The sequence below is a fragment of the Perca fluviatilis genome, chromosome 12, assembly GCF_010015445.1.
Source record: "Perca fluviatilis chromosome 12, GENO_Pfluv_1.0, whole genome shotgun sequence".
Taxonomy (NCBI): domain Eukaryota; kingdom Metazoa; phylum Chordata; class Actinopteri; order Perciformes; family Percidae; genus Perca; species Perca fluviatilis.
Window position 1 is genome coordinate 37,261,898 of NC_053123.1, and position 17,732 is coordinate 37,279,629.

A 17,732-nucleotide genomic window follows, 5' to 3' on the forward strand; every position below is an offset into this window, starting at 1 on the left:
GCATTTTTCATACCTGCCTAAAACTTTTGCACAGTACTGTATAGACACACATAAACACACACACACACACATATATATATATATATATATATATATATATATATATATATATATATATATATAAACACAATGTTCCCCCACTGACACATATATATGCACACACACATATATGTATATTATCCTCTGTCTGTGGACCCAGATATTTAGGAGAAAACAGCAGACTTTGATCCATCAGTGTCTGTAATATAACAGCAGACATGAAGAAGCTGCTGGTGGATGAGTTACTGAGCAGCAACATTACTCCAGATTACTGCAGATTACAGGGATTACATACTGTATGATGTGATGGATGATATACTGTATGATGGATTACATACTGTATGATGGATTACATACTGTATGATGGATTACATACTGTATGATGGATTACATACTGTATGATGGATTATATATGATGGGTCACAACTGTTGGTCCATCAGAGAATCCAGGTCAGTCTCACGTAACTCTGCTCAGGAAACTGTAACAGTAACCCGACTACTGTGACATGTGGAGAGATGTCTGTGTGTGTGTGTGTGTGTGTGTGTGTGTCTGTGTGTGTGTGTGTGTGTATGTGTGTCCTCTTGTCTGTAATTTAATTGATCCATGTTTTCTGTCTCTCTCTTTTTATTCTTTTTTAAAAACTTTATATGCATATTCTCACAAACAACACATGCCACAAAGAGCTGTAAACAGTTTGTTATCGGACAAGGCAGCCATGTTTCTCTTTCAATGAACAATCTTACATAATGATGACATAACATATAGCAAAAGTTAAATTAAAAAGAAGAGTAAATAAATACACAATAAGAAAAAACAGGAAGTTAATGTTAAACAATAAAAAAAGCAATTACTACAAAATAATAAATACAAAAACGTTAAATTGAAAAGAAGGCTAAAATAACCACAATAATCCTTCAAAATAATCCTTTAGTATATCAACCGGCCACTCTCTCTGGCATTCCTGACGTCCTGCGTCATGCCGTCACCACTCTCTCTGGAAGGAGGCGGGCTTGCTCTGGCATTCCTGACGTCGTCCGTCATGACGCCGCACGGGATTGGTGGAGGAATACGGTCTGAGCTCATTCTCCGTCCCTATTGGCCACTGCGGGTGTCAGCCACATTCCCCTCCACTCTGTGGCGGATTACTATGGAAGAAGGTGGAAAACAGTGAAATAATCCGATGGGCCGCCATCTTGCCTTTGCTGGTTGAAGCAGGGACGGACTGGAAGTTAGGACGGAGCCCGGAACGTGACCCCGGCGGGGAGGAACAAGCCGCGGATGTTTATTTGGATAACTTACCGCCCCACACTGAGGAAGATCTGCGCGGTTGTGTGTGTGTGTGTGTGTGTGTGCGGTTTGTGGTTTTCCAGTTTGGAAACCCGCTCTCATCAAATCAGTTCGACTGCTAGCTAGCTAGCTAGTTAGCCGCGGAGCTAACGGCTAGCCGGGCCAGCTAGCTGTCCGATGACCGAGCTGTGGTCGTCAGCGGCGGATTGAAGGCTCGGGAACATTGGGTCTGTTTCCCCGGACCTCCCGGAGGATTCTTGTACACGCTAACATGCGAACACTTGACCTTTTAGTTTGGAGACTAAGCGGAGAGTGTCTGTGAATGAGAGGGGGGATCTGGAGCGGCTTTAACACGATAATCCTGCTGCGGCAATCAGTGCAGATCGATGGGGAATGTCCTCTCGGGATCAGGCTGTTTATCGGACTGAAAGTCTCTGTTTTTACTCAGATATCGGCCTGCTCAGCTGGGTTTGATCCCGAGGAAGAGAGCTATAACTCGGGTGTATCTCTGCCCGGGCCTGTCCTCACATAAACGGGTTAAATGTGTCATATTTTCACACTGTGAACCGTAACAACACTACATATACGGACCGGGACATCCGGGACATGACGGTGTCTGCCATCAGAAGCAAAGCTACTTTAATCCGGGTTCTTTTCACGTTCACGGGATTATAAAAAACATTATTAAGAATTTGTGTGTTTGGATCCACGATGGGATCAGCCACCAAACTGGCCTTCAGTGTTTTCCTCATCTCCTGCTCCTCAGGTTAGTACACACACACACACACACACACACACACACACACACACACACACACACACATATACACACTCCTCAGGTTAGTAACACACCTTTTTTTTACACAACACACACACACATATATCTCCTGCTCCTCAGGTTAGTACACACACACACACAAAAAAAAAAAAAACACACACAAATATCTCCTGCTCCTCAGGTTAGTACACACACACACACAACACACACACACACATATATCTCCTGCTCCCTCAGGTTAGTACAAACAACACACACACACACATATATCTCCTGCTCCTCAGGTTAGTACACACACACACACACACACACATATATCTCCTGCTCCTCAGGTTAGTACACACACACACACACACACACACACATATATCTCCTGCTCCTCAGGTTAGTACACACACACACACACACACATCTCCTGCTCCTCAGGTTAGTACACACACACACATCTCCTGCTCCTCAGGTTAGTACACACACACACACACACACACACACACACACACATATCTCCTGCTCCCTCAGGGTTAGTACACACAAAAAAAATATATCTCCTGCTCCTCAGGTTAGTAACAAAAAATACACATATATCTCCTGCTCCTCAGGTTAGTACACACAAAAAAAAAAAAAAAACAAATATCTCCTGCTCCTCAGGTTAGTACACACACACACACACACACACACCTACACACACACATATCTCCTGCTCCTCAGGTTAGTACACACACACACACACACACACACACATATCCTGCTCCTCCAGGTTAGTACAACACACACACACACACACAGGCACACACACACACACACACACACATCTCCTGCTCCTCAGGTTAGTACACAGGGCACACACACTGTAACACACACACACACACACACACACGCACATACATACACAGAGACACACATACATACATACACAGATACACACACACACACACACCTACACACACATATCTCCTGCTCCTCAGGTTAGTACACACTCACTGTACACACACACACACACACACAACACACACACACACACACACACACACACACACACACACACACACACACATCTCCTGCTCCTCAGGTTAGTACACACTCACTATACACACACACACACAGGGACACACACTGTACACACATACATACATACAGAGACACACACACACACAACTAACACAGAGACACACACACACACACACAACCATACACAGAGACACACACACACATCTTCCATATAACATCACATCAGTCTCTGAAAGCTTTCTAAACTAAATGTTCTATTAAACAGATTCGATTTATTTCTTACTCTGTGCTGCTATTAACACTTAATAACACTTAATAACACTTATATACTTACATTAATAACGACATTGATTTCACAATAAAAGTCTTTTAACCGGCTTTTAATGTGACAGAATAATACAGACACATCTGGAGTGTGTGTGTGTGTGTGTGTGTGTGTGGCTCATGTATATTTGATGAGAGGTTCACATTTAAAGGGCCAGTGCACTGTTTTGGTTAAGTATTTCAGCAGGCGGACTTATCGCTACACCAGAAACCTCTTTACATATTATTTTGGATAATAACCAGATAGGCCTGCACGATTTGGAAATAACGTGCATTGCAATATTGTTTTTCATTTTATATATATTGCGATATGAAAAAAAGACATAAATATCCCTATTTAGAAATACTAAACCATTCTCAACTACTGGGGTGATTTTGTAGGGGAGTGCATCTACAAAGTTTAATGCTTTAAAACCAGAGCCAGTAAGCGCTGTGATAACTCTTCTGAAGAGATTTTGGAGAGGGACATTAGTTAAATACACTGGTTGACTGACATGACACCACTGTATTCATATAATATCAATCCAGGCTAAAGTGAATGATATTAATAATGCATGCATGTTGCTTCCTCTGATGATTGGTGGTTGGCTGTGCGTGCAGAGCCTGCAGGTCACACACTAGCAACAAACTGTGTATCCAAGAGCACTTAAATCAGTGTAAACAACGTTTATATCAGACACAGACTGCTGTTGTAGATTAGTGGTATGTTTCTAGCATCGCAGCTCCAAACTGTAACGTTAGCTGGGACAGACGCCTTGTTTCTTCAGGCTAACTATGTTAGCTTTAGCCTGGCTGGTAACAGCCACCAACACTGGTATAGATAGAGCTTAAACACAACACTGTCTATAGTAACACTGGTATAGATAGAGCTTAAACACAACACCGTCTATAGTAACACTGGTATAGATAGACCTTAAACACAACACTGTCTATAGTAACACTGGTATAGATAGAGCTTAAACACAACACTGTCTATAGTAACACTGGTATAGATAGAGCTTAAAACACACTGCTACAGTAACACTGGTATAGATAGAGCTTAAACACAACACTGTCTATAGTAACACTGGTATAGATAGAGCTTAAACACAACACTGTGTATAGTAACACTGGTATAGATAGAGCTTAAACACAACACTGTCTATAGTAACACTGGTATAGATAGAGCTTAAACACAACACTGTCTATAGTAACACTGGTATAGATAGAGCTTAAACACAACACTGTCTACAGTAACACTGGTATAGATAGAGCTTAAACACAACACTGTCTATAGTAACACTGGTATAGATAGAGCTTAAACACAACACTGTCTATAGTAACACTGGTATAGATAGAGCTTAAACACAACACTGTCTATAGTAACACTGGTATAGATAGAGCTTAAACACAACACTGTCTAGTAAACACGGGTATAGATAGAACGCTTAAACACAACACTGTGTATAGTAACACTGGTATAGATAAAGCTAAACACAACACTGTCTATAGTAACACTGGTATAGATAGAGCTTAAACACAACACTGTGTATAGTAACACTGGTATAGATAGAGCTTAAACACAACACTGTCTATAGTAACACTGGTATAGATAGAGCTTAAACACAACACTGTCTATAGTAACACTGGTATAGATAGAGCTTAAACACAACACTGTGTATAGTAACACTGGTATAGATAGAGCTTAAACACAACACTGTCTATAGTAACACTGGTATAGATAGAGCTTAAACACAACACTGTCTATAGTAACACTGGTATAGATAGAGCTTAAACACAACACCGTCTATAGTAAACACTGGTATAGATAGAGCTTAAACACAACACTGTCTATAGTAACACTGGTATAGATAGAGCTTAAACACAACACTGTCTATAGTAACACTGGTATAGATAGACCTTAAACACAACACTGTCTATAGTAACACTGGTATAGATAGAGCTTAAACACAACACTGTCTATAGTAACACTGGTATAGATAGAGCTTAAACACAACACTGTCTATAGTAACACTGGTATAGATAGAGCTTAAACACAACACTGTCTATAGTAACACTGGTATAGATAGAGCTTAAACACAACACTGTCTATAGTAACACTGGTATAGATAGAGCTTAAACACAACACTGTCTACAGTAACACTGGTATAGATAAAGCTTAAACACAACACTGTCTATAGTAACACTGGTATAGATAGAGCTTAAACACAACACTGTCTATAGTAACACTGGTATAGATGGAGCTTAAACACAACACTGTCTATAGTAACACTGGTATAGATAGAGCTTAAACACAACACTGTCTATAGTAACACTGGTATAGATAGAGCTTAAACACAACACCGTCTATATTAACACTGGTATAGATAGACCTTAAACACAACACTGTCTATAGTAACACTGGTATAGATAGAGCTTAAACACAACACTGTCTATAGTAACACTGGTATAGATAGAGCTTAAACACAACACTGTGTATAGTAACACTGGTATAGATAGAGCTTAAACACAACACTGTCTATAGTAACACTGGTATAGATAGAGCTTAAACACAACACTGTCTATAGTAACACTGGTATAGATAGAGCTTAAACACAACACTGTCTACAGTAACACTGGTATAGATAGACCTTAAACACAACACTGTCTATAGTAACACTGGTATAGATAGAGCTTAAACACAACACCGTCTATAGTAACACTGGTATAGATAGAGCTTAAACACAACACTGTGTATAGTAACACTGGTATAATGAGCGCTTAAACACAACACCGTCTATAGTAACACTGGTATAGATAGAGCTTAAACACAACACGTCTATATTAACACTGGTATAGATAGACCTTAAACACAACACTGTCTATAGTAACACTGGTATGGATAGAGCTTAAACACAACACTGTCTATAGTAACACTGGTATAGAAGAGACTAAACAACTGTCTATAGTAACACGGTATAGATGGGAGCTTAAACACAACACTGTGTATAGTAACACTGGTATAGATGGAGCTTAAACACAACACTGTCTATAGTAACACTGGTATAGATAGAGCTTAAACACAACACTGTGTAAGTAACTTGTATAATAGAGCTTAAAACACAACACTGTCTATAGTAACACGGTATAGATAGACCTAAAAAACACTGTCTATAAAACTGGGATAGATAGAGCTTAAACACAACACTGTCTATAGTAACACTGGTATAGATAGAGCTTAAACACAACACTGTGTATAGTAACACTGGTATAGATAGAGCTTAAACCACTGTAGTAACACTGGTAGGAGCTTAAACACAACACTGTCTATAGTAACACTGGTATAGATGGAGCTTAAACACAACACTGTCTATAGTAACACTGGTATAGATAGAGCTTAAACACAACACTGTCTATAGTAACACTGGTATAGATAGAGCTTAAACACAACACCGTCTATAGTAACACTGGTATAGATAGAGCTTAAACACAACACTGTGTATAGTAACACTGGTATAGATAGAGCTTAAACACAACACCGTCTATAGTAACACTGGTATAGATAGAGCTTAAAACACAACACCGTCTATAGTAACACTGGTATAGATAGACTAAAACCAACACTGTCTATAGTAACACTGGTATAGATAGAGCTTAAACACAACACTGTCTATAGTAACACTGGTATAGATGAGCTTAAACACAACACTGTCTATAGTAACACTGGTATAGATAGAGCTTAAACACAACACTGTCTATAGTAACACTTGTATAGATGGAGCTTAAACACAACACTGTCTATAGTAACACTGGTATAGATAGAGCTTAAACACAACACTGTCTATAGTAACACTGGTATAGATAGACGGCTTAACAACACTGTCTATAGTAACACTGGTATAGATAGAGCTTAAACACAACACTGGTATTATAGTAACACTGGTATAGATGAGAGCTAAACACAACTACTGTCTATAGTAACACTGGTATAGATAGAGCTTAAACACAACACTGTCTATAGTAACACTGGTATAGATAGAGCTTAAACACAACACTGTCTATAGTAACACTGGTATAGATAGAGCTTAAACCACACAAATCTATAGTAACACTGGGTATAGATAGAGCTTAAAACACAACACTGTGTAAGTAACACTGGTATAAAAAAACTTAAACAAACAACACTGTCTATAGTAACACTGGTATAGATAGAGCTTAAACACAACACTGTCTATAGTAACACTGGTATAGATAGAGCTTAAACACAACACTGTGTATAGTAACACTGGGTATAGATGAGAGCTTAAACACAACACTGTGTATAGTAACACTGGTATAGATAGAGCTTAAACACCACAAGACTCTATAGTAACACTGGTATAGATAGACCTTAAACACAACACTGTGTATAGTAACACTGGTATAGATGAGAGCTAACCAACAACTGTCTATAGTACACGGTATAGATAGAGCTTAAACACAACACCGTCTATAGTAACACTGGTATAGATAGACTTAAAACACAATACGTCTATAGTAACACTGGTATAGATAGACTTAAAAACAACAGTCTATAGTAACACTGGTATAGATAGACCTAAACACAACACCTGTCATATAAACACTGGTATAGATAGAGCTTAAACACAACACTGTCTATATTAAACACTGGTATAGATAGACCTTAAACACAACACTGTCTATAGTAACACTGGTATAGATAGAGCTTAAACACAACACTGTCTATAGTAACACTGGTATAGATAGAGCTTAAACACAACACTGTCTATAGTAACACTGGTATAGATAGACCTTAAACACAACACTGTCTATAGTAACACTGGTATAGATAGAGCTTAAACACAACACTGTCTATAGTAACACTGGTATAGATAGAGCTTAAACACAACACTGTCTATAGTAACACTGGTATAGATAGAGCTTAAACACAACACTGTCTATAGTAACACTGGGTATAGATGGGGCTTAAACACAACACTGTCTATAGTAACACTGGTATAGATAGACCTTAAACACAACACTGTCTATAGTAACACTGGTATAGATAGAGCTTAAACACAACACTGTCTATAGTAACACTGGTATAGATAGGAGCTTAAACACAACACTGTCTATAGTAACACTGGTATAGATGGAGGCTTAAACACAACACTGTCTATAGTAACACTGGTATAAAAGACTTTAAACACAACACTGCTATAGTAACACTGGTATAAATAGGGCTAAACAGCAACACTGTCTATAGTAACACTGGGTATAGATAGAGCTTAAACACAACCACTGTCTATAGTAACACTGGTATAGATAGAGCTTAAACACAACACTGTCTATAGTAACACTGGTATAGATAGAGCTTAAACACAACACTGTCTATAGTAACACTGGTATAGATAGAGCTTAAACACAACACTGTGTATAGTAACACTGGTATAGATAGAGCTTAAACACAACACTGTCTATAGTAACACTGGTATAGATAGACCTTAAACACAACACTGTCTATAGTAACACTGGTATAGATAGAGCTTAAACACAACACTGTCTATAGTAACACTGGTATAGATAGACCTTAAACACAACACTGTCTATAGTAACACTGGTATAGATAGGACCCTAAACACAACACTGTCTATAGTAACACTGGGTATAGATAGACTTTAAACACAACACTGTCTATAGTAACACTGGTATAGATGAGAGCTTAAACACAACACTGTCTATAGTAACACTGGTATAGATAGACCTAAAACACAACACTGTCTATAGTACACTGGGTATAGATAGAGCTTAACACAACACTGTCTATAGTAACACTGGTATAGATAGACCTTAAACACAACACTGTCTATAGTAACACTGGTATAGATAGACCTTAAACACAACACTGTCTATAGTAACACTGGTATAGATAGACCTTAAACACAACACTGTCTATAGTAACACTGGTATAGATAGAGCTTAAACACAACACTGTCTATAGTAACACTGGTATAGATAGACCTTAAACACAACACTGTCTATAGTAACACTGGTATAGATAGACCTTAAACACAACACTGTCTATAGTAACACTGGTATAGATAGACCTTAAACACAACACTGTCTATAGTAACACTGGTATATATAGACCTTAAACACAACACTGTCTATAGTAACACTGGTATAGATAGACCTTAAACACAACACTGTCTATAGTAACACTAATAGATATATCCTACAGTATAACTCCCAGAGGCTTGGGCTCTAACGGGATGTTTCCTTGCTCAGGTGCCATCCTGGGACGCTCAGACACTCAGGAGTGCATCCACTACAACTACAGCCCTGTGTCCTCTGGGTCCTCGGGGGGGTCCTCGCTGTCTTCGGGGGGGTCTGAGAGCCGGGGGAACCTGAGCGGCGTGGTCACCTGCTCCGGAGAGAAGGATAAGAGGCTCCACTGCTTCGCTACGTGGAAGAACATGTCGGGAGAAGTCAGGGTGGTCAAACAGGGCTGCTGGCTGGACGACCCCGACTGTTACAACCGGTAATTATTATCATTACCTCATTTATTATCAGGTACTGGACAATAAGAGACAGAGAGAGAGACACACACACACATATACACATAAACACACACACAGAGAGACATATAATATGTTTTTAAAGGTCCCATGGCATGAAAATGTCACTTCATGAGGTTTTTTAACATTATGAGTTCCCCCAGCCTGTCTATGGCCCCCAGTGGCTAGAAATGGTGATAGGTGTAAACCGAGCCCTGGGTATCCTGCTCTGCCTTTGAGAAAATGAAAGCTCAGATGGGCCAATCAGGAATCTTCTCCTTATGAGGTCATAATAGTATTAGGGGACCACTAAGGTCTATATTAAAGAGACTTCAGATACAGTATTAGGGGACCACTAAGGTCTATATAAAAGAGACTTCAGAATTGAGCCAGTATTAGGGACCACTAAGGTCTATATAAAAGAGACTTCAGATACAGTATTAGGGAGACCACTAAAGTCTATATAAAAGAAACTTCAGATACAGTATTAGGGGGACCACTAAGGCCTATATAAAAGAGACTTCAGTAACTATTATCACGTATTCTTAAAAGAGACTTCAGATACAGTATTAGGGGACCACTAAGGTCTATATAAAAGAGACTTCAGATACAGTATTAGGGGACCACTAAGGTCTATATTAAAGAGACTTCAGATACAGTATTAGGGGACCACTAAGGTCTATATAAAAGAGACTTCAGATACAGTATTAGGGGACCACTAAGGTCCATATAAAAGAGACTTCAGATACAGTATTAGGGGACCACTAAGGTCTATATAAAAGAGACTTCAGATACAGTATTAGGGGACCACTAAGGTCTATATAAAAGAGACTTCAGATACAGTATTAGGGGACCACTAAGGTCTATATAAAAGAGACTTCAGATACAGTATTAGGGGACCACTAAGGTCTTATATAAAAGAGACTTCAGATACAGTATTAGGGGACCACTAAGGTCTATATAAAGAGACTTCAGATACAGTATTAGGGGACCACTAAGGTCTATATAAAAGAGACTTCAGATACAGTATTAGGGGACCACTAAGGTCTATATAAAAGAGACTTCAGATACAGTATTAGGGGACCACTAAGGTCTATATAAAGAGACTTCAGATACAGTATTAGGGGACCACTAAGGTCTATATAAAAGAGACTTCAGATACAGTATTAGGGGACCACTAAGTGACTGTGTGTGACTGAGTGAATATTAATGATGTGTTTCCACCAGGACTGAGTGTGTGGAGAGGAAGGATGCCCCTGAGGTCTTCTTCTGCTGCTGTGAGGGCAGTCTGTGTAACAGCCAGTTCTTCTACCGGCCTGCCAGCAGCCAGCCTCCCGTTCACAGTCAGTCCTCTACACTGCTCTGCCTGTGTACACCACCGGCCCGCCTTACCACCTGCCTACCTCCGTCTACTACAGGTAACACACACACACACACACACACACAAGAACACACACACACACACACACACACACACCCCACCCAGGCAGCCATGTTGTTAGTGTGTTGGTAACTTTATCAATGAATAGTTGTTGTCCCTGTCTGTGTTGCCGTAGCGACGACCAAGCCGGTGGCGCCCCAGCCGACGGTGCTGAGCACGCTGATGATCTCGCTGGTTCCCATCATGGCCATCAGCCTCGTCTTCCTCTTCTCCTTCTGGATGTACCGACACCACAAACTGGCCTATCCTCCGGTCCTGGTACCTACTCAGGTAACACACACACACACACACACACACACAGAGATACACACACACACACACACACACACACACACACACACACACACACACACAGACTCACAGAGATACACACACACACACACACACACACAGACTCACAGGTAACACACAGAGACACCACAAACTGGCCTATCCTCCGGTCCTGGTACCTACTCAGGTAACACACACACACACACACACACACACACACACACACACACAGGCCGACAGACACACACACAGACACATTCAGGAAGCTGCAGACAGATTTAAAGGAACACGCTGACTTATTGGGACTTTATCTTATAGAGAGCCGAAGTCCCGCCCTTCTACTTCCGGTCCATGGGACCTTATCTTTCGAAAAAAATATGTATGTATATCCATACAGACCCTTCTGTATGGACTAGTCTAGGGTCTGTATGGACTAGTCTAGGGTCTGTATGGACTAGTCTAACTCTGGGGGTTACTGTGAGAAGGGTCTGTATGGACTAGTCTAACTCTGGGGGTACTGTGAGAAGGGTCTGTATGGACTAGTCTAACTCTGGGGGGTACTGTGAGAAGGGTCTGTATGGACTAGTCTAACTCTGGGGTTACTGTGAGAAGGGTCTGTATGGACTAGTCTAACTCTGGGGGTTACTGTGAGAAGGGTATGTATGGACTAGTCTAACTCTGGGGGTTACTGTGAGAAGGGTCTGTATGGACTAGTCTAACTCTGGGGGTTACTGTGAGAAGGGTCTGTATGGACTAGTCTAACTCTGGGGGGTTTCGTGAGAAGGGTATGTATGGACTAGTTAACCCTAACTCGGGGTACTGTGAGAAGGGTATGTATGGACTAGTCTAACTCTGGGGGTACAGTAGGTATGTATGGACTAGTCTAACTCTGGGGGTACAGTAGGTATGTATGGACTAGTCTAACTCTGGGGGTACAGTAGGTATGTATGGACTAGTCTAACTCTGGGGGTACAGTAGGTATGTATGGACTAGTCTAACTCTGGGGGTTACAGTAGGTATGTATGGACTAGTCTAACTCTGGGGGTACTGTGAGAAGGGTATGTATGGACTGGTCTAACTCTGGGGGTTACTGTGAGAAGGGTATGTATGGACTAGTCTAACTCTGGGGGTTACTGTGAGAAGGGTCTGTATGGACTAGTCTAACTCTGGGGGTTACTGTGAGAAGGGTATGTATGGACTAGTCTAACTCTGGGGGTTACTGTGAGAAGGGTATGTATGGACTAGTCTAACTACTGGGGGTTACTGTGAGAAGGGTCTGTATGGACTAGTCTAACTCTGGGGGTTACTGTGAGAAGGGTCTGTATGGACTAGTCTAACTCTGGGGGTTACTGTGAGAAGGGTCTGTATGGACTAGTCTAACTCTGGGGGTTACTGTGAGAAGGGTATGTATGGACTAGTCTAACTCTGGGGGTTACTGTGAGAAGGGTCTGTATGGACTAGTCTAACTCTGGGGGTTACTGTGAGAAGGGTATGTATGGACTAGTCTAACTCTGGGGGTTACTGTGAGAAGGGTCTGTATGGACTAGTCTAACTCTGGGGGTTACTGTGAGAAGGGTCTGTATGGACTAGTCTAACTCTGGGGGTTACTGTGAGAAGGGTCTGTATGGACTAGTCTAACTCTGGGGGTTACTGTGAATACGCTAAAGTCCCAATAAGTCAGAGTGTTCCTTTACGACACAGTAAACGAAGGATTTACATGTAGAGTTAAACATTTTGAAGCCAGCTGAGCTTGTTGTTGTTGTTGTGTTGTTGTGTCTGACTGTGGACTGTTTCTGCCTCTCAGCACGCCTTTCATATAATGATCGAGGTAAGAAGATCAGCTGTCCCTGTAGTCCTCTGCTGCTCATGTCATCAGCTTCCCTTTATAATGACCTCACTGGTACATCACTCGCAGTCAGTTAGGGATGTATCGCTAAACCACCAGAAACATGTTGACGATAACAATTACCCTTCTCAAATATCCTCATTATTATTATTATTATTATTATTATTATTATTATTATTATTATTATTATTACTATTACTATTACTATTCCCAGCATCATCCGAGGCTCCTGAAGTAGCCGTGCGGGCGCACTGCGTAGCCTCCAACGTGCGTTTCTTTCTAGAAGTTGGAGTCGTGTCGGCAGGAGGAGATGACAGCACTCAGGACATTGGTCAGCCTCGTTAAAAAGCCCCTAGTTACCATAGTAACACGTGCTCTCGCTCCTGAGATGATTGACCAATCAGTGACGAGAGTAGTAGGGAGAAGGGGACAGAACGTAGCAGCTGGACAACAGACTCTTTCTTTATCCCGTTGTGGGACTGGTTGAAGTGATGTGGGGGTAGTTAAAACGATAGTTAAAACTATTCTGTAGCTAGTTTAACTGTCCTGGGTCTACTGCCTCGTTATCTTCAGTAAGGGGTCTGCTACAGCGTGGAATTAGCCCGTGTTACACCGTGACATTTATCTGGAGAGAGAGATGTATATTATCGCCATGGTAATATTGCTGTTGCTGTGTTTCTTATTGCAGAGCTGATAGATGTGCAGATAGTTTAATATCACTTGTGCAGCCACGTGCTGATATTCAGGTTGTGTTTTGGTAGCAAGGTGTAACCACCAGTAAACAGACCAGCGCTGTGGAGCCACCTGCTCAGATATTAAAGGTGTATTACACTGCTCCGTTATGGACATGTGTGCTGTAATAGATGTGGCTTATTCTCAGTCTGTTACTGAGCAACATGTTACAGTTATGTTAATTATTACAGAGAAATGTAATTCTTAGTATTGATTCTTGTTATATGCTGGTGGCTATAACATTTAGTTTGGTAAATAATGTTCATAGTAAGTCAGATGCTTATTAATGTGCATTATTATTATTATTATTATTATTATTATTATTATTATTATTATTATTATTATTATTAGCTTATATTTCAGAAGCCCATCCAGCTTCACATGTAACATCAGATACAACTTAATAAATCTTGCTGGATCTCAGAGTCAGACCTCTCTGGTTCTGGTTCTTACTGGACCCCCTACAGTCGGCCAGTGTTTCAGCAGCCTGGTTCAGGTTCTTACTGGACCCCCTACAGTGGGCCAGTGTTTCAGCAGCCAGGTTCAGGTTCTTACTGGACCCCCTACAGTGGGCCAGTGTTTCAGCAGCCAGGTTCAGGTTCTTACTGGACCCCCTACAGTGGGCCAGTGTTTCAGCAGCCAGGTTCAGGTTCTTACTGGACCCCCTACAGTGGGCCAGTGTTTCAGCAGCCTGGTTTGGTTTTATGGACCCCTTACAGTGGAGTCCCTGGTTCAGGTTCTTACTGGACCCCCTACAGCAGCCAGGTTCTGGTTCTTACTGGACCCCCTACAGCAGCCAGGTTCTGGTTCTTACTGGACCCCCTACAGCGGGCCAGTGTTTCAGCAGCCAGGTTCAGGTTCTTACTGGACCCCTACAGTAGCCAGGTTCTGGTTCTTACTGGACCCCCTACAGTGGGCCAGTGTTTCAGCAGCCAGGTTCAGGTTCTTACTGGACCCCCTACAGCAGCCAGGTTCTGGTTCTTACTGGACCCCCTACAGCAGCCAGGTTCTGGTTCTTACTGGACCCCCTACAGCGGGCCAGTGTTTCAGTATTCAGTTGTCAGTAGTTTTTAGAAGCCTCTTGACTTTATATTAGTGTAATATAATATAATGATATTATTAATATTAATATAATAAACCCTGTTACCCTTTGTGAAACTATTTCAGCGTGTGCAGGCCTGTCAGAGCTTTCTGAACTTATTGAACACACTTTACACTTTACTTTAAAATACCACGATAATACCCAAAACCGTGATCATTTTGGTCACTATAACTGTGAGGTTACATTTTCATCTGTTACATCCCTACTCAAAGTTTAATTAACTATCAGTAACTCATGTAGTAGTGATGGTTATTATAAAGTGTGGATACATTACTCCCATTTATTGAATTTGATTTTGCATCTTTATCTTCCTCTTTAGTTCCTCCGACACTTTATTTCATTTAATCTGAACTAATAGTACTATTAGTACTAATAGTACTATTAGTTATATTAGTACTATTAGGTGTGTACTGTCAATACATCACTTCCTGTCTTGTTTTGTATTTCTAGAACTTTTCCTGACATGTTTATAGCGTGCCTTATTATATTGCTCTATAACTTGAGGCTAGTAGAAATATATATAATATGTGGTATTAAAAAGTGTAACCACACTTGAAACCACTTTATCGGCCGTGCTTCTGTAGCCTGTAGTGTCTGTTTCAGCCACCAGGGGGCAGCGCAGGCATCCCAGTATCACACAGAGAGGTGAATATGAGTCACATGTCTGTCCTTCAGTCCCCTGATGAGTCTCCATGTTGTTGTTGTCCCAGGACCCTGGCCCCCTGCCCCCCTCCCCCCTGCTGGGACAGAAGCCTCTGCAGTTACTGGAGGTCAAAGCCAGGGGGCGCTTCGGCTGTGTGTGGAAGGCTCGGCTGCTCAGCGAATACGTCGCCGTCAAAATCTTCCCCCTGCAGGTCTGTACTGTCAGTGCATCACTTCCTGTCTTGTTTCGTCTTTTATAGAGCTTTTCCTGACAAGTTTATAAAAGTGCTTTTAGAAAAAACACAACAGTGATATTAAAATGTTAAAGCAAAATCACCATCACCAAACTCCACCAGACTCCATGTAAATAATCAGGATTTTTATCATGGTAAATCACACTTCATTCAAAGTGGACAGAAACTAAATAAAACTACCAAAAGCCGTCTTGGTTCATCTTTCCACTGTTCCACCAATCACCACTCTGGTTTGGTTGAAATAAACCCTTAATTCACCCATTTACATGTGGAGATATCTGTCTTTATATATTAAAAATTTTTATGCTGGCTCTATACAAGCTTAAAAGTCCTGATTATTTACATGGAGTCTGGTGGAGATATGCTGGCTCTATACTACGCTAAAAAGTCCTGATTATTTACATGGAGTCTGGTGGAGATATGGTGGCTCTATACACCCTAAAAGTCCTGATTATTTACATGGAGTCTGGTAGAGATATAGTGGCTCTATACACGCTAAAAGTCCTGATTATTTACATGGAGTCTGGTGGAGATATGATGGCTCTATACACACTAAAAGTCCTGATTATTTACATGGAGTCTGGTGGAGTTTGGTGATGGTGATTTCGGGGCTGTTTGATGTTAAACTAAAAGGATCTTACTCTTTAACTAAAAGGTCTATCTCTGTAGGGATCCATCCCATAATGTTGTCAGACACTTAGAATAATAATGTGAGTCTGTCAGCAGCAACAACAGAACTTTTAGAGACTCTAACTGCTGCTGAACATTAGTCCTGTAGGGTTACATTACAGCTTGGTTCTGGTTTAATACTGGACCAGTTTCACAGAGACAGACACACACACATGGAGACAGAGAGTCCAGGGTGGAATAAAATACAGAAATGTCTCTGTAAGTGTGAAAGATGTTGTGTTGTGTTTCAGAACAAGCATTCGTGGCAGAACGAGTACGAGATGTTCTGTGTGAGCGGGATGAGACACGAGAACCTGCTGCAGTTCATCGGAGGAGAGAAAAGAGGAAGTGACACAGAGCTGGAGCTGTGGCTCATCACTGCCTACCATGAGAAGGTGCTGGACAACACACACACACACACACACACACACACACACACACACACACACAACGAGTCCAAAGAGAAAACGAAGCGAGATCAAATTAAAAAATATTATTTTTTTAAATTTTCCATTTGGCTTTTCCATTAGGATTTGCCATTGGCTTTTCATTTGGACTTGACACATGTCCGTGTAAATGAGGCTGGTGGGAGGGTCTGAAAGGAAAGTCACCTTATGACCAGCAGAGGGAGCTGACTGCTGGGGAGCATCTCTCTGCAGCTTCACCACCAGGCTGGCTTGGCCTCTTGTTTCACATGATAGAAAATGATGATGTAGGCTAAACACAGACGGCATTTCATGTAACAACAGTGAAGTTTTCATGTAGTTACTATAATTGGGCCCGTGTTAGTGAGGACTAGATCA

The 17,732-nt window shown here is 41.1% G+C and overlaps 1 protein-coding gene and 1 long non-coding RNA gene across 3 annotated transcripts in view; both read left to right on the plus strand.

Moving 5' to 3' along the window:
• Positions 1-1,019: 1,019 nt before the first annotated feature.
• The window catches only part of LOC120570145 (activin receptor type-2A-like), a 28,335-nt gene continuing 11,622 nt past the window's right edge, over positions 1,020-17,732 (plus strand). Inside the window, exons 1-7 of one of the 2 annotated variants that reach the window (XM_039818385.1) lie at positions 1,021-2,093; positions 9,705-9,957; positions 11,201-11,316; positions 11,530-11,684; positions 13,489-13,512; positions 16,075-16,218; positions 17,181-17,324. In XM_039818385.1, the coding sequence (XP_039674319.1) occupies positions 2,039-2,093; positions 9,705-9,957; positions 11,201-11,316; positions 11,530-11,684; positions 13,489-13,512; positions 16,075-16,218; positions 17,181-17,324 (891 nt within the window). In that variant the 5' untranslated portion in view covers positions 1,021-2,038. Of the gene's footprint in view, positions 2,094-9,704; positions 9,958-11,200; positions 11,317-11,529; positions 11,685-13,488; positions 13,513-16,074; positions 16,219-17,180; positions 17,325-17,732 lie in introns of both variants that reach the window. The other variant, XM_039818386.1, reaches the window with a different exon arrangement.
• On the plus strand, positions 14,033-16,068 carry LOC120570182. Its single transcript, XR_005641012.1, has 3 exons — positions 14,033-14,911; positions 14,999-15,113; positions 15,234-16,068. It is a non-coding gene; the product is annotated as an uncharacterized LOC120570182 (long non-coding RNA).